Source organism: Cariama cristata, unplaced genomic scaffold (assembly GCF_000690535.1).
Source record: "Cariama cristata isolate BGI_N322 unplaced genomic scaffold, ASM69053v1 scaffold15402, whole genome shotgun sequence".
Lineage (NCBI taxonomy): Eukaryota > Metazoa > Chordata > Aves > Cariamiformes > Cariamidae > Cariama > Cariama cristata.
In genome coordinates this window covers 24,425-42,088 of record NW_009603421.1, presented here as the reverse complement: position 1 = coordinate 42,088, position 17,664 = coordinate 24,425, and the positions used below count along the sequence as shown (strand labels likewise).

Genomic DNA, 17,664 nt, shown 5'->3' with positions numbered 1-17,664 from the left:
CGGGTGATAGCTGGTGGGGATGCGGCCAGAAAGCCGCTATCAGAGCTAGAGCAGATCCTGACCCAGAATTTTGAGCTGCAAAAGCAGGCATTCCCGGGGTACATGCTGGGGGGGAAGAAAGGGAAAACCTCGGCCATGTCCTTTCAAAATACGGGGATGAGAAAAATGCAAGGAGATAATCGAAAAGATCCCGACAGCAAGGGCGGTTCAGGGAAGGAGAACCAGCAAGGGCTGAGGTTTCAGAAGTCCAACCCTTGGCGGGCTGAGCTGAGGAAGCGCTTGATAAAATATGAGAAGCAGGAGGATATCGATGGTTTGCCGGACGCCGAGCTTTTTTTTTCCTGCACGAGGCCAAAAAGCACAGCAGCTCCAACCCGATTGACCCGGGGTCTAAGGCTCAGCAATAGGGCTGCCAGGCACCCGCATCGCCCCTTTTTGTGGCACCGATTAAGACCGATTCATGGGGGCGCCTGATAGTTGATACAACTATTGGAGGAGGGGTGCTTGGACAAGTGATGTTAATTGATACTGGTGCCTCTTATTCAATTCTGAATATGGCCCCTGGCGAAGCCAGGCTTTTCCAAACTTGTGAAATTATTGAATTGACAGGGCAAAACGGCCAAAAATCCTCAGTGCCTTTCACAGGGTCCATACCCTTTGAAATTGGGACCGTCAAAGGGTCTGAAAAATTTGGGAAAATGGAAATGAAGGGAAAGCCGGGAATTTTAGCTATCTCTGCGCTGACAAAGATGGGGGTGGTGGTGGACCTGGCAAACCAAGTGCTGTTACACTGCCCCCAAAGTGATGCGCCTGTCATCCCGGCGAGTCACAGGGTGATGGCGGTGAAAGCCCCCGAGCTCCTGGTCCACCCTGAGTGGGAGCCCCGGGTGAAACGGGTCACGGAGCAGTTCCCTCAGGTCTGGGCAAGGAACAAGCTGGACTGCGGGCAGATTGATGCTGTTGTGGTAGTCAAAGGGCTGGATCCCCCTCCTCAGCCTCAGCCCTCGTACCCGGCTGAGGCTGCGGACAGCTTGTGGCACACAGTCAAAACCTTGCTGGAGCAGGGGGTGCTGGTGGAGCAGCAGAGCTTCAGCAATGCCCCGGTGTGGCCCTTGCGGAAAGCTGATGGGAAAACGTGGAGGCTGACAGTTGACTTCAGCGCCCTGAACCGTGTCACCCCGCTGCGGACCTCCATGGTGGCCATATACCCTGACATCATGGCAGCCGTCTCCCGAGGATCCCAGTGGTTCTCGGTGCTCAGCCTGACCAGTCCGTCCTTTGCCATCCCCTTGCATCCCGACTCCTGGCACAAATTTGCCTTCACGCTTCGAGGACAGCAATTTGCCTTCACCAGAGTCCCCCCGGGCTTCCACAACGCCCCCGCCATCTGCCACGCGCATGTGGTGAGGATGTGGGAGAAGCTCGGCCACCGGGAGAGTGTGCTGTCCTGTGCCGGTGATGTCCTCATCCACACCCGGACGAAGGAGGAGAACCTGGAGGTGTTGGCAGAGGTGCTGGAGGCTGTCCAGAAGACAGGCTTCAGGATCAGCCCCATGAAGGCCCAGCTGTGCTGGAAGGAGGTCTCCTATCTAGGGGTGACCCTGGGGGAGGAAGGGCGTTCACTGGAGAAGCAGAGGGTCGAGCTAATACAGAAGGTGTCGGCGCCGGCCGACATTACCACCCTGAGGTCCTTCCTGGCTCTCCTGAGGTTCTCTCGGGAGTTCGTTGAGGGCTACGCAGAGAAAGCTGCCCCCCTCTGCCACCTCCTGAAGAAGGACACCCCCTGGAAATGGGGGCCAGAGCAGGATGAAGCAGTGAAGACCTTAAAGGAGAGTGTGGCACAAGCCCCCATGCTGGCACATCCCCGGGGGGACAGACCCTACATCCTGCAGCTGGCCAGCACGGGGAGGGGGCTGCGGGCCACCTTGGGCCAGCAGCATGGTGCCCATCTCCTCCCTGTTGCCCACGCCTCGCGCCTCCTGACGCTGGCTGAGCAACAGTTCACTGACTACGAGAGGGAGGTTTTAGCCTTGACCTGGGCCCTGCAGCACTGGGAGTACCTGGTGGGGTTGGCCCCGGTGCTGCTGAGGACCTCCCATGCTCCGGTGAGGTACCTCTTGTCGGTGAAGGGGGACGAGGGTCCCCTGCACTGCCCCAGGATGGCCAACTGGGCATTGGCGTTTACCGACAAGGAGGTCCCTGCGGACCCCTCTCCTGGTGCCTATGCAGTGGTAATCAGTGGAGAGAGGAACGAGGAAGAGCCAGGGGGTCCCCTGGCTGAGCCCAAGCCGTGGCGGGCACCCCTGTTTGAGAGCAGCGTCAGCCTGGAGGAGGCCAAGGAGAGAGGTTATGTTGTGTGGTTCGTAGACGGGTCCAACTACCACGAGGAAGGGGTGCCCTACACGGGCTATGCCGCTGTCAACTGGGGCACCAGGGAGGTGGTGAAGGGGAAGTGCCTGCCACACTCCATCCAGGCTGCCGAGGTGGTGGCCGTGACGGCCGCCCTGGAAAACACGCCGGCCGACCAGCCGCTGGCTATATTTTCAGACTCGGGTTGGGTGGTGCTGGGTGGCTGCCGCTCTGGAGGGAGAGGGACATGCAGTCTGCCGATGGCAAGCCCATCACCTATGCCAAGAAACTGCTGTACCTCGCGAGGCTGGCGGAGCAGAGAGCGTGCCCGGCCCAGATCATTAAGGTCAAGGCCCACAAGAAGGGAACGGAGGAAGCCAAGTGGAATAAAGAGGCAGATGCCAAAGCCAAGCAAGGTGCGAAGGAAGGGCTGATGTGGAAGGCCAGCAAGGCCTTGGCGAATGTCCCCGTGTCGGTGGCTCCCAGCAGACACTGGGAGAGCGTGGACCTGCTGGGCTTGCAGGCGCAAGACCCCAGCATCCGGGACTTAGCGCAGGGCAGGGAGTACAAAGGGTGCAAGGTGTGGAAGGACGTCTCGGGGCTGGTCCTGGCGCGGAGGGAGGGAGCGGACTTTGCAGTCTGGGTGGTGCCTGAACTCGTCCGGACAGAGCTGGTGGCCCTGGCTCATGAGCAGGGGCATTTGGGGACAGACAAGACCATGGTGAGGCTGCAGGGTGCGGGGTGGTGGCCCGAAATGAGAGAGGACGTGGAGAGGTATGTCAGCAACTGCCTGACGTGCGCAGCCAACAATCCTGACGCCAAAACGGCCAAAGCCTTCCTGGGCCACCAGAGGATTTCTGGGCCGTGGAGCAAGTTGCAGATGGAGTTTATTGGCCCTTTGCCCCAGACAGCCCAAGGCAACAGGTATTGCCTAGTGATCAGCGATAGCTTCACCAAGTGGGTAGAAGCATTTCCGACTCGAAACAACACGGCCAGTGGAACCGCAAAGATCCTGGTAGAGCACATCTTCTCACGGTGGGGGGTCCCAAAGGAGATCAACTCGGACCATGGCCAACGCTTCATCGGAGAAGTCACGAAAGGGGTGTGCCAGGCCCTGGGCATCAAGCAAAAGCTTCACATCATGGGGCATTTCCAGAAGCCTGGCTCGACGGAGGGACCCAATCAATTGCTGAAGACGGCGCTGAGGAAGCTTGTGAACCACCAAAGGAAAGACTGGGATCAGAAGCTCCCACTGGTCCTGCTGGCGTTACGGGGAGCCATGGCATCATCTCAAGCACCTTCTCCCCAAAAGCTGCCTCCTGCAAGAGACCTGAAGCTGCTGGGACACTGGTGGCAAAGAGGGGAGCCGCCGGACGAACTGCAGCCCCGCCTGCTGACAGACAGGTGGGTCCAGGACATGCTGAGGACGGTGTTGGCTACGTACCACCAGCTCGCCTCGGTGCAGGAGACCAACATCCCCAAGATGGATAAGCAGCTGGGAGCGCTGCTGCACCCCATGGAATGGAATGTAGGGGACCTGGTAATGTATCGGGTGGTTCTGGAGAAGAACCAGGTGTTGGGACCCCAATGGATGGGGCCCGTTAGGGTTGTGAACAAGGCCAGCCCCTCCTTGTACCAGGTAGAAATCAGAAAGGGGGTGAAAAGGCAGGAAAAATGGCTCCATTCTTCACAATTAAAAGCATGGAAGGGAAATTAACGGGGCTGGAGAGCCCGCCTTGCTTATGTTTTGCAGATAAAGGAAAATGGAAGGCGATTGTGACCGGCGGGAAGGGCGAACTTCGTGGCATCACCAGCCCTGTTTGCGCTGCGGGGAAAATGCTTTCAAATTTCTGGTTGCAGGATTTGCTTTGCTTTCTGGTATGTGCATAGTGCTGACCACCCAACATGCCCAACCAATCCATCAGCATCTTAGACAAAAAGTCAGTCGTTCCCACTTAGAAAGGCACCCTGACACATGGGCCACAGCCCAGCACAGGGTTAGGAGGTATACAAAAATTGGGACCGATTGGCCCTGGTCTCAAGCTCACATAAAATATACAGGAAGCATGGGATTAAATTCTAACAAAGGCTTAAATTTGTCAACGGTAGTTATGCACGGGACGGAGGTGTACTTGGAAAATGAGTGGAGCTGGGATAGCACAAACAGACTTCCACAACTGCTGGGGAAGGTGGGACAAGAAATAAAGGTAGGGTGCAGGGTAATTAATGGATCCACTCACCAGCGAGTAACTCAAATCTCCGTAACTGAAGTAAAAACTAAGAAAAATCAGAAAAAAAACTGTGCTGTGGAAAAATTGGACTGTTGGTGCAATTTTACTTTGGTCCAGCCAGTCTTTGTGGTCTGCCTCTGGGCACACAACAGCGTGGGGCTGTCCTTTAAATTCAAGATTAGCACCACGGCACACTCCTTTGCTGCCGTTAAGATCTCAAAATGCCATTTTTTGGCCTGGCATGCAGCCCAACATGCTGAAGTTGGCAACCAGGTAAAATTGGAAATTAAATACTCCCAAGAAAGTATAACCGACCCGATGCAAATCGATGGCACCACTGTGACTGTTGCTGCCCCTAACAGTCGCAAGTGGGTTGTGCCAGTAAACTGCCTCCGTGAGAGCAAAACGCTTAATAGATCTGAATTAGGCACGGAGGCTTCATGGTATAATCAGGATTATGGACGCTGCCCACACCTGGTCATAAACCTCCAGGTGTGGTGTCAAGGAAATCTGAGCGTAGAAATGTCCCCCGAGCTTGGAGGAAAGTGGTGGATAGGAGGCCCCGAAGGATTTAAAAAAGAGTTTACCATCATTGCTGTCTTGCGTCCTTTTGTTTCCAAAATAGGCCCTTATGTAGTCAAGCAAAATCACATCCAAGAGCTGTTGACCGGGCCTGTCCGATCATTGAAGAAGGTGGTGTTGTCTCTGTCCACTGTTAATATTTCATCTGTCAGACCGCACTGTACCCCCTTTCTATCCACCCTCCACACCGGCTGGCTGGCATGGCTCCACAGCCGCTCCATCCAGAGGAGCCGGGCCAGAAGAGATCTGCTGGCCACGGCACTGGGAGGAGGGGGTGCCGGTCTGGGCGTCCTCAACAGTATGAACGTTGAGGTCTTGGCCAACAAGTTGGAGGCTGTCACCTCGGGCGTGCACGGCCTCCTCAACCCCCTGAATTCATCTCTGGCCAGCCTTGGGATGGGACAGTGGCTGGTGTCAGAGGTATTGCCCACCTGGGAACAAATAAGTGAGAAAGACCACCAGATGCTGTTGCGAGCACTGGGCATCGAACAAAATAACGTCTCCCTTGCTCTTAGTTGCATCCAGGCCCAGATGTGGGTGCAGAGTGTCGTTGCAGGTATCCTGAGAGATGGTGACAATGGCGTCCTCCCCACTGAGATCCGGAAGATCGTGTGGGACGCGGCCACAGAGAAGGAGCAGCAGCTCCAAGCCTGGTGGAGGCTCGTCAACTTCACCCATGACCAGGTCCTCAACGCAGTCATCGCCCACGTCCTGACGGTGGCAGAGGCTCGCATCGAAAAGGTCTACCCCGTCGTGGCCCTGGGGGTTAACACAAACGGGTCCGTGGTTTACCCCCTGGACCACCGTATGTGGGCGAGGCTGTCTGATGGGAAATGGCAATCGGTAGATTTGGAAGCCTGCATTTTGGAAAGGGGGCTGGGATTCATATGCGAAGATGATGCCCTTAAGGCAAGTGACGTTTGCTTCGACACCAAAGAAGGGGTGTGTCATTTTGAGATCAATCCCCAGAGCAGTAATAAAACCGTGCTGGGAAAGGGTGCGTGTGTTTCAGAACAATGTGTAAATACGTGCAAATTAACGAAGTTTATAATCAGACCGTGTTTAACGACTCCAATATGTGTGCTTGCAATGTAGCTATTATTAGAGGCTGCGATTTTGTGTATAAGCCACCTGTGTTTACTAGCCAGTTGCTAATCAGAAACTACACCTTGTATCGTAGTATAACCCCGACCCCCATCGGTATGGATTTGTCTCTTGTAAAAGAAATGTTAGAGCATGCAACTTTACAGCAGCTGTTAGAAAATGCTAAGGCAGAAGCTAAAAAGATCCTAATAACTGTACATCATGATGGTAATGTTATAAAACAGGTAATGGAACGGATTAAGGGGGTGGGAGAACATCACTGGTGGGAAGTTTTCTTCGGTTGGTCCCCCACAGCCACCGGCATCTTCAACACGCTGCTGCACCCCATTGTAGTGATACTGCTAATGCAAATCTGTGTGTGCTTTGCCATGGTAGCGACTTGTTACTGGATGAGGCAGGTGAAGCTCTGCATTGACAACCAGGTGAAAGGACTGGGGCTGGCCAAGCGCCTCCTACCATAGTCAAGGGCAAGACTGGGTTGGCCTCTGTGTTTGCCACCAAGAAGAACTTTTAGCTCCGCTGTTGGCTGCAACCCAGTAGGCGTTGAGCGGTGGGGACACACGCCATACCAGACCTTGATGTGAGGGATGGCCTCCTCTGTTAGAAGAGGGTCATCCGGGAGGGGAGGGCAGGCCAAGCAGCCTGCGGCTGGCATGAATCACAGAATGGTTGAGGTTGGAAGGGACCTCCTGAGATGATCTAGTCCAAGCCCCCCTGCTCAAGCAAGGTCACCTAGAGCAGATTGCCCAGGACTGTGTCCAGCTGGGTTTTGACTATCTCCACAGATGGAGACTCCACAACTTCCCTGGGCAAACCTGTTTCAATGTTTGATCACCCTCACAGTAAAAAAGCACGAGTTAGCATATGTAACTTCTCTTTGACTCTCCCATCTAATGCTAAATGCTAATGTGAAGAAGCTGCTCTTGTGCGATTTAAGACTCCTTAAGCAGAGGAGAAGGGACTAAGGAAAACCAAGGACAGTGTCTTTGAAGGAAAGAGGAAGGGAACATAATGCATGAGCGTGGAAAAGCACCAACTGAAGGTGGCAGAGCTGTTAGCAGCCTCAAAGACTTGGAAAGATGATAAAAGATGAGCAGAACAAAAGATCCTGTGATCACCTGGGACTTAAAGGAGCTGAATCTACATGGACCTTTGCAGCAACTATCTCCAGGTTCCCGAGACTCCCAGGACGTCTGGCCAACGGATTGGTGAGATCTTGTTTTCGGAGCCTGGACATCATGCCTTTGCTTTGCCTAGTAGTGCATGTACTCAATAAAATTTGCGTGTTAGAGGATGGACTGTCTATTCAATTGCCGCCTGCTCAGCTGCTCACTACTCGGGCTTGTAACTTTGGCTACATTGGTAAAAAGAAATTCTGGTCAAAAGAAAAGATATGGGTTTTTTTCCCTTTTATAGGCCAAAATCCCTCACTTGCTTTTTGTCTGCAGAATATTCACTGAAACACAAAGATTTCTGCCTTGGGCTGAAGAGTGGGGCTCTGAGCTGGTGTACAAACCCGCTCCCCTCTTTCATTCTGCCTCTCCCAATCTGTGTCACCCCCCTGCCTCTGAATCCAGAAGGAGCCTTAAAACATACATAGGAGGTCTCAAACAATTTAAAAACACTGGCAATTTCAAAAACTAGGTTAACCACCTCATTTCCAGCCCATGTATCTGATCTCATCTTCGAGGTGCTGCTCTCTCTAAGAGTGGGGTGGGGGGTGTTATGTGGACAAAAAGCCCTTTGCAATCCAGGCTGAAATAAAAAGATTGAAGAACTGTCCTTTAATCCAACAGGCAGCTACTGGGTTAGCTCGAGAAATGAGTTAAACCCCCCCACTTTTCACAAATACCGGGCTGGGAAGCACAAGGAAACAGCATATTGTCACAGCATACTTTTTTTAAAGAACAGTGAAAGTTCAATATACGGGTTTGACAAAGACACTTCTCTTTAAGGAGCACACATAATAACTAAGCTTATGAAAACCTGAATGAATACATCACTGCCTAAAAACACATAAATCCTTTTTTCCCCTCCAAGCACCACAAAAGCATCCCCTTCACCCTTGGGATGGGAGGTTGAACTCTCCCCCCAGCCCTCCAATCCACCTGGGAAAGGGCCGGTGCCCGGTGCCCTCTACGCTCTGCTGTGCCCTTCCTTTTACCCTTAACAAAGCCTCACAGAAAACACATGGTTATTTTGGTTAAAGCACCTTTCTTACTTCCTAACACCGTACATGTTTCATGAGAATTCACTTTCCTGTGAATAATTATCCTTTTATACAAAGCCTCTACTCCTCTAACCTATTTCGGGAGCCCGTAGGGGAAAAAGGAACCACAGAAAATTCACATTATCCACTCTTCAGTCCCAAACTTGCACTGGGACAGTGTGGCACAGCAGGAGTTAGCCCCGGGATGATGGTATAGCCATAGGGAAAGGGGTTCCTATAGCTACACACAGGTTTTTAGCTGAATGCAGACCCCTGCACGGCTGCTGGATGCGGCCGCAGCATCCTCTGCAGCTGCAATGAGCCGCTGCCCTCTGCAGAGCCGGCACACGCTGCATGTAGGTTTGGAAAATTTGTAAAACTATGAGGTTCCCCCCCACTTTTAGTGTCATTTCTTTATCACCGCAAACAGAGGAGGGCTGTTTTCACGGTAGCAGCAGTATCGTTGTGGCTGCGATAGACTTTGGGTGCAGCCTGGGAGCAGGACCTCGAGCCAGAGGTTGTGTCTGCTTTTCCAGTTGTTTCAGTAGAGCCCATAAAAGATTTTATCCAAATTTGCCTGCTTTTCTGAGTCACAGGGCTAACACAATTGGATTTATTCCTTGGTGTTTTTGTCTCTGTCCTCTGTGCGCTGGAGCAGAGGGGAGTCTGCCTGTGCAGAGCATGCAAGCTGTGGCCCGTGGAAACCCCCAACCCATCTGCAGCACACCAGCTTTCCTCGATTCCAACCAGGTAGATCGAAGGGGCAGTTTTCAGCTCTAGCCCAGCCTGGCTGCCTCTGCTTTAGGCTGCTAAGATCGATGTAGGCAGGTCACTTTTAGCCCCACTGGTCTAGATCTGTGGCAGTAATTCAGATATTAACTTTTGAAAAACTAGGGGCTAAGATGCTGCTGCAAAGCAATTTTGACTCAAGTGGAACAAGTGATGTAAAAATAAGCCTTGGTGGAACCCCAAACATGCTGGGATCCTCCGGAGGGTCTAAAAAGAGCCTACAAGGGACAGAAAGGTACCAAAGACATAATTTAATCCAAAAAGCCCATTTTCCATGCAGAGCATCTGCTTATCTCTGGCTATGTCTCATGGGACTGCAGGGATACTCTATTATTTCTCTTGGGTACCTGGTGTGATGGACCTTTCCTGCTGCTGCAGAGGATCCTGCCAGTTTTGGGACATGCCCTGCAGCTACGTAGAGGTGCCACAGCAGGTCCTCACTCCATGGGAGCAGACACGGAGTCTCCATTTCCTCCGAAGCAAAGGTGAAGGGCTATGTGGAGATATCTGGATCGTGGCTGCACGGGGCCACCTCCAGAGCCAGTCCTGGGGTAAAGACCTACTGGCTACGCTCAACCTATACATCCCACATTGGCTCAAATCAAAGTGCAGAAGGAATTTGAGCCTGCGTTTTCCCCTGGCTAGGCTTGTACTTGTGTCTGTCTCTCTGAAAAAGCACAGACTTTGATTTCCCAGCCCCAAACACATTAACATCATTGTATTTTCATGAAAACATTCAAAAGAGCTCCGAATTTTTTGGATGGGTTCTGCCTCTGAAGCCCTGAAAGACTGGCAAGGCTCCTTTCGTACCTCCTGGGGCAGGGCCAGGCAGAAGCTGGCAGACTTCTGTCTGTCCGTCAGAGCTTTCTGTCGGAGTTGCCTCCCCAAACCCACCATCAGCATTTTGAACAAGGTCACTCTCAGCGTGAACTTTGCCTTTCAGACCCAAGGCTTGGCCATAGTCTTTCCCTCTCTCTCCCCTCTTTTCCACCTCTAACTTTTATCCCCTTCATCCACCAGTGCTTTCCACCTTCCTTAACACCAGTTTTCTTGCTTCTTGAGTATGACCATCACTCAAGATTGTCCTTCAGGACTCCCTGCTTTGAGGAGGACGTGGAAAAGCTCTCTTCCTTCACCCAGCACCTACAAGGTACCTGCAAATTCACAGAGAAGGGATTCATCTGGCTTAGAACCTCTCAGTGTTGATGTCCTTCAAACCTCATGCATTTTGTAAGCCACTGCGTATCAAAGGAATCCTATAAAAGCAAAAGTAGTAGCAGGTGGATCAATACCCTGGAGGGTTCAATCTCGATGCAGCACTGGACTGTCTGCTGCAATGCTCCGGCTGTGACCCCTCCGTAAGATACCTTCACAGTTAAGGACAAACGTTTTACTCCTATCAGCCCTGCTTAGTGGCTAGGCAAGCTGGTCCCCAGTTCCTTTTGCTCCCAAGTGTTTTACTCCACCCCAGAGCACACCAGGTGATTCAGAGAGATGCTGGATACCAGCCCCAACTATTTACAATTTACAATGTAAATTTACCACAGACATGGTGGATGACAGGCTAGACATGAGTCAGCAATGCGCACTCGCAGCTCAGGCGGCCAACCGCATCCTGGGCTGCATCAAGAGAAGTGTGGCCAGCAGGTCGAGGGAGGTAATCCTGCCCCTCTACTCCACTCTGGTGAGACCCCACCTGGAGTATTGCAGCTCTGGAGCCCTCAGCACAGGAGAGTCATGGACCTGCTGGAGAAGGTCCAGAGGAGGGCAACGAAAATGATCCGAGGGCTGGAGCACCTCTCCTATGAAGACAGGCTGAGAGAGTTGGGGTTGTTCAGCCTGGAGAAGAGGAGGTTTTGAGGTGACCTCATTGCGGCCTTCCAATACCTGAAGGGGGTCTATATGAGAGATGGGGACAGACTTTTTAGCAGGGTCTGCTGTGACAGGACAAGGGGTAACGGTTTTAAACTAAAAGAGGGTAGATTTAGACTTGACATAAGGAAAAAATTTTTTACAATGAGGGTGGTGAAGCATTGGACCAGGTTGCCCAGAGAGGTGGTGGAAGCCCCATCCCTGGAGGCATTCAAGGTCAGGCTGGATGGGGCTCTGAGCAACCTTATCTAGTTGGAGATGTCCCTGCTCACTGCAGAGGGGTTGGACTAGATGACCTCTAAAGGTCCCTTCCAGCCTGAATGATTCTATGATTCTATGACCCAGTACACCAGAGCAGTAAGAAGGGAAGAGCGAGAAAGCCCCAGGGACAGAGTGATGCGATCAGACAGAGACCTAGCACAGAGTGCTATATCCTGGCTGATCACCATTTATTTTGTATGGGTAGGATGGAAGAAATTAGTTTTAGGAGGCAGAATAAAGAAGAGCATCAGGGCTCAGAGGTACAATGAGGCGAGTTGGTTTGAGAGCTAAAGAGCTGGGTGGTTTATCTGGGATGTGGGATAGATTCAGGCTTCTGCTGATTTTTTTCGTACTTTGTAGAGTCCCAGAGAACTTCTGTGATGTGCCAGCACTCAGCGCGGAGGGAGAAACTTGATTTATCCCTCACAGCAGACTCAGGAAGCAATCAGATGTACATCAGCCTGGCTGAGAAGGGGCCATGAATAACTCAGTAGGGAGTTAGTTTCTCTTAGGAGTGGTGAAATGACTGAAGTTATATCCCGCAGCGGGAAATGCAGGGAATTCTTAGGGGTCCACTCATTTTCTTGAATAATAAAACACAACAGAAACTATTTCCATTTTTGAGAGAGATCTATCATTGGCACAACTGTTGAGTTTGGCAAAGCTAACACAAGACAGTGTAATTAAGAATTAGGCCAGCATCTCTAGGAGTAATGCAAGGCTTTATTCCATCAAGAGGCATGGGAAGTTGGCGATATCTGCACGAGTGATGGTGGATATGCCATTTCACCTGATCTGAGAGCAGGATGCAGTTGTAGGGCACCTGTAAGCCCATGGATGCTGCACTGGTCCATGCATGGTCACCAACAGTGCAGGGATAAAAGCCATGGCTGGAGCCACTTGCATTGTACTTATATCCCCCTTTCCACCCCTCAAACAGCTGAAGGCTTGTCCAGTATGATAATGAAGGTCCTGGTTGATAGCAGCACAGTAAGAAAGGAAAATGGAAGTAAAAATTCCCTGTCATTGCCAATATGCAGTCAGTACTTTAAAATAACCCTTTGTTTAGGTTTTTTACACAATTCCAGCAAATCATTCTAGTATCATCCTTCCAAACGCATTCAAAGGACACAGACAGGCTTGCATGGCAGTATTCCCTGCACTTAGTGTGTTTTCTCTGACAAACGTGTTTTGGCTGAGTATACAGGACTGATAGAAATATTTTCAGAAACCTGTATATAATCAGGCATTGCTGGGCACAGAGGAAAGCAGCAAAACCAAACTCACCTCAGCATCAGAGCCAAGTGTCGTTGAGTGTGGAGAGAGACAAGCCCTGTGGCTTACGCAGCAAGTGCTCCCGAGACAGAGGATGGACTCCGACCTTTACAGGTTCCCTGAGGAAGTAAACGAACAGTCACTGCCATTAGATGATAGTTTAATGACTGCAGAATTGCCACAGTCACCCTTAAATGGCTTAAAGATCAGAAGTTTCAAACCTGGAGGCCTAACACAAGGCACCCCAATCTCTTTTTAGACAGTTGATTGGATTGTCTTCGATTTTTAGTGCTACTGAGCAGCAGGTAGCCAGCTGTTCTCAAAACTAAACCCCTTTTCGAGGGGAATATAGATGCTTATTTATTCATAGTTTCAAGACTGCTTAGACAACATCGGCCTAGGCTTTCACTTGCTGATCTCCTCTGAAGTCTCTTGTATTTGTCAAATGCCACACGAGCACATTCTGAAACATAAACACTGCAAATCCATCTCACTGGGGGGGCTCACATTGCATTATCCTTGCTCTCCATTAACAAATGTTGCAGTAATGCTACAAAGATGCTTGCTTGCCTATGTTTGCCTAAGCAAACTCCATCAGACTACTCTATAAGACATTGCTAAAAAAAGAAAAAAAACCCAAGATTTATTTGCCTCAACAGCACATCCATCAATGAAGAAGAAAGCACCACCACAACAGTGGGGGTATGTCTGTCCTCACCTCCTTCATGCTTGTTCATAAACCTGACCAATAATCCTAACCCAGTTAGTTGCCAGGGCTAACGCAGAGTAGCAAAATCATAACGAAAGATGACGTAGCTATGAGACGAGCGTTGAAAAGCGGCTAAGACTACACAGTGCTTGAGATGGACACCGGCTTGGAGGTGTTGTCTCCACCTCCTTTTCTTCGCCAACTGATGCCTCTTGCTGTTTCGATCATGGAGAAGAAAGATGAAAGGCAAGCTGTGCATCGGCGTACGTACCCCGGGCTGGGCGAGCCCCCCTTTTTGCAGCTGCATGGCAGGCAGCGTGCCGGCTCTGCTCAGATGGGTGACACAACACCTTCACCGCAGCGCCGGCCTCGGCACGCCGGCACTCCTGAACAAAAGCACGGCTGGTGCGTGCAGTCTGATTTCTTCATTTGCCGAGCTAGAAAAAAAGACGACTAAAAAGAGATGTAAACAAACCAGAAGGCAGGCAGCAAAGCAGCTGGCATCATCTTCTGCCTCAGGTTGGAGAGGGGTTTTTCTTAAAACAAAGCCCCTTCCACACAATTCTTTATTGTATGGAATACGTATTGCCATTTTGAAGGCAATTCTAAGGAAATGAGTATCTAGAACCTGCTTGCTTTAGGTTGTGAGTGCAGATACCCTCACACAGTGACGTGAAATAACTTAGCAGGGAAGGGACACTCATCCTGAGAGTTTTCAAAAAATATCACAGATCTGTAAGAGCTTAAACAGACACAAATGCCAGCAATGCTAACTGCTGACCATTGACAGAGGGTCCCAAACCCCAGACTTTACATAAACCTGAAGGGGCAGGCTTTAGGTCTGATGCTGCTTTGTAGGATCCAACTCCACTATCATGGTTTTGATTTCATATCGGCTTCCCAGGCATCCTCTTCCACCCTGAACAGGACAACGCAGAGCAGGGAAGGAGCTCAGGTGAGAAGGAATTGCTGATGTACATGCAAATTTGAAGGCTACACACAACATATGTGCAGAAGGTCTCTTCCCAAGGGGCCCTGAGGTCTCTGCACCATGGGCACCACTGACACGAGCTATTTGCCCCAGGAACCTCGATGCCCGCACAGATGTTGCTGCTGAAGGCAAGCCTAGGTGTTGTCTGAGAGAAACCCACGTGAGCTCAGTGCATCCTGCATGGGCTCTTCATCTGGCCTTGCATGAAGCTACAGCACCAAAACTTCTCTTGACCACTAAGAAGTGTGTGAAAGAGCCAAACCATGCAAGCTGCCGAGAAGTCTCACGTCTCAGTGGTCCCACATCGCCTTGCCCGGGTGACTCATTTGACCAGACACCAACTGGTCTGCTGGTGCTGCAGTAATACAGGGAGTACAAAGCAAGACAGCGACTGTTACTGGGGTGAAGCTAAGCAAAGCGTGGGGTGTTTTTTTTGTTTGTTGTTGTTTGGTGGTTTTTTTTTTTTAAAAATCACAAGATACGGATTTGTGAAAGACCAGAGGTAGGGTAGGAAAGCTCTGAGCTGATGCAGAAAGCCCCCCCAGCTTCTTCCATCGTGCTCTCGAGGCACGGACTTCATCTGCACACAAAGTCAAATGAATGTAAGGATAGAGACTTCAGAGTTTTGATGAACATTGCAAGGAGAACCTGTATATATACCGTGGTACTTCAATACGTTATTTACCATTGACATATCACTGACATGGAGGAGCAAAGAGAAACAGAAATCATAATTTCTGCTGACTATAAAAGGGAAGGTTTTACCATTGTGGCTCAGAAATAGCATCAATACAGACTGATGTAATGCAGTTCCAAAAGAAACATTTTTGAGGGAGAAAGCTTAGCTCTGAGCAAGAGGTATCATAGTCAATATATTTCTCATACAGCATGATATTATCGATAACTGTGGTTCAGGCTGTGGAGCTTGAATTTATAACGCAGATGCTTTGGAAACACCTAGCACTTAGCCTTGGAGAAAACAACTTTATCTCCACTGTTTGTTAGGTTAGTGCTCAGAACTTTGCTGTGAACAGTTTCACTGGAAATTCTAAGAAACCCTACTACATTTTAAAGGTTCCTTTTAAATCTCCCCTCCCTCCTACACACTGAGATTTTCAGTTTTCGCTACAGCTCTCAGAGAGGGAAAAAAAAAAGTGTACAATGTACTACTTCTTTCACACTCCCGCCATTGAGATTCTTGTTTTCTTTCAAACTCTCACGTCTCGAGTACAGAAATAGCAAGGACCAGAGCACGCCGATGCAAGAAGAAAAGGTCTGTGACTGGAGGGTCTATGTTCTTGCCTGGTGTTGAGTATCAATCCTACGATGAAGCCCAACCGAGATGCGTGGTACTCAGCACATTGTGCAAGGTAGGCTCCTGCTGCCATTCAAGACTTGTGGAAATGTCAGTCACTTGTGGAAATCGCGATTTATGCCTGCACCCAGCCTTCCACCCTGGAGCAGGAACGACTGCTGGCGCACACCTAGGAGCAAAGCTGGGCAGGCACTCTTTGAAATAAAAGACAGTAGCTTATTTGGAGATGAGGAACACTGCTGCTCTTTTTCCATAGCTTTCCCACAGAAAGACTTATGGCATTGTACTTACTTAAGGTTTCCTATTTATTAATTTTATGGTTTTTACCCATTTTTGTGATACCTGCATTTATCATCAGTTTAAGGATATAATCAAAAACTGCTACACCCGGTCAGGGTTAAAAAGATACTATGCCTAGCTGCTCACCACCTCACTGAAAATGTAGGCAGGATAGGAAACAGGTACAGCTGGAAAGACATCAGCAGATCTGGCAGGGCTGTAACCTCCTCCCTCAGGTCATTTCCACCAGCGGATGTGAAGAAGAACCAGCAGCTGTAACACATTAAGGTTAAAAAAGCTGCAGCTGGAAGAGCTCATCTGGCATCACGGTTCCTGGCAAGTTGTAATCACAGAAGCAGCTTGTGGAAAGGTTGGAAAGAGAATCCAAACCTCCCAGTCCTCACCTGTTGCTTTCACCTTGGTGTTCTGGCAAGCACCCTGTCAGCTTCTGTGCTGTCAGATGGCAGTGCTGGCCAAGAGCTCTATGCTGGAAAAAAATAAAATCCCTTAATTTAATTAAACTGTAATAGTCCTCTAACTAGCTCAAACAACCGTTTTACACTGTAATCTGGTCCCACAGATACATGGTAAATTTGAGATGCAGCTCAAGGCGTTGCATTCAAGTGATTTACAGAGATTTCAGCTGAATGCCTCTCAATCTTTATAGAAATATGCTTGGACAAATTAGTAGGTTAGCTATGACAAGGATAAGTCTCATAGGCCAAGGGTAGGGTTAACTTGCCAGGTGTTAACGTTCCCTGTGTGCCTCGCCGAAACCACAGCCTGAGTTTGGGGCATGCAAGGTGACTTCAGCGGTTCTCCTTTTTCTCCCCCGCAAGATTTCAAACAAGAACCTTCTACCATGAAAACAACTTTTTGCTCACCTCATCGGACGCAGAAAGAGACATCCTGTTCCAGTTCTGGCCTTTTTTCAGGCAGATCTCACACTAAGATCTCACTACAAATTTTTCACATACTGCAGCCAGTCATGAAAACAAAGTATAAAAAGGCATAAAAACTACTAAAAAGTGCAATACTTTGCACATTCATGCCACTCTTCACAGGACACTGAATGTGACAGCTGCTTTCAGAGTGAGTATCTAGGCTGATCATTGAACAAGCAACTCCAATGCTTTCTGGCATTTCTTGTTATTCCTGCTCCAATAGAAAGGTGGTCTTGCCTCCCTCTAATGTCAGCTGCCCTTACTGAGAGTTTAAGCTGAACTGTTTGCCTGTAAATGAGAATAGCAGATGCACGGACCCAAGGACGTCGCAGGGATGGCAACCTTCAGGGGAAAGGAGGGGAAACTGGCAGTAGCAGTGTGCTTCACGGGCACAGCACGGGCAGGATAAATCTGCCAGAGTCTCCTTCTGCATCATTTATAGATGAAAAAAGAGGCCTTGGAGAAATTAAGTACTTGATCCGAGTGACCTGGTGAACCAGGGATGGAACCAAAATTGAAATGCAGGACCCTTTAAGCTTAGTTTTAAACAGTAGTTTTAACCTTGGTTTTGTGCTCTGCTACAAGTACACAGTTTTAATTTACCTTTTTGATACACAACAGTTCTTTCATAAAGCCAAGCAGCACACAAGTTTACTGAAAGAGACAGATCAAATGTAGTGCTGTTGGGCCTTAATAGATGAACCGTCGTACCTGCATAAAACACCATTGACTCCAAGGGGTTTCCAAGGCAGAT

The 17,664-nt window shown here is 49.9% G+C and overlaps 1 protein-coding gene across 1 annotated transcript in view; it reads left to right on the top strand.

The window, feature by feature from the left end:
* The window catches only part of LOC104157747, a 9,369-nt gene extending 1,813 nt beyond the window's left edge, over positions 1-7,556 (top strand). Inside the window, exon 2 of the mRNA XM_009695204.1 lies at positions 4,103-7,556. Within this exon, the coding sequence (XP_009693506.1) occupies positions 4,113-6,257 (2,145 nt within the window). The 5' untranslated portion in view covers positions 4,103-4,112 and the 3' untranslated portion in view covers positions 6,258-7,556. The remainder of the gene's footprint in view (positions 1-4,102) is intronic.
* Positions 7,557-17,664: the final 10,108 nt, after the last annotated feature.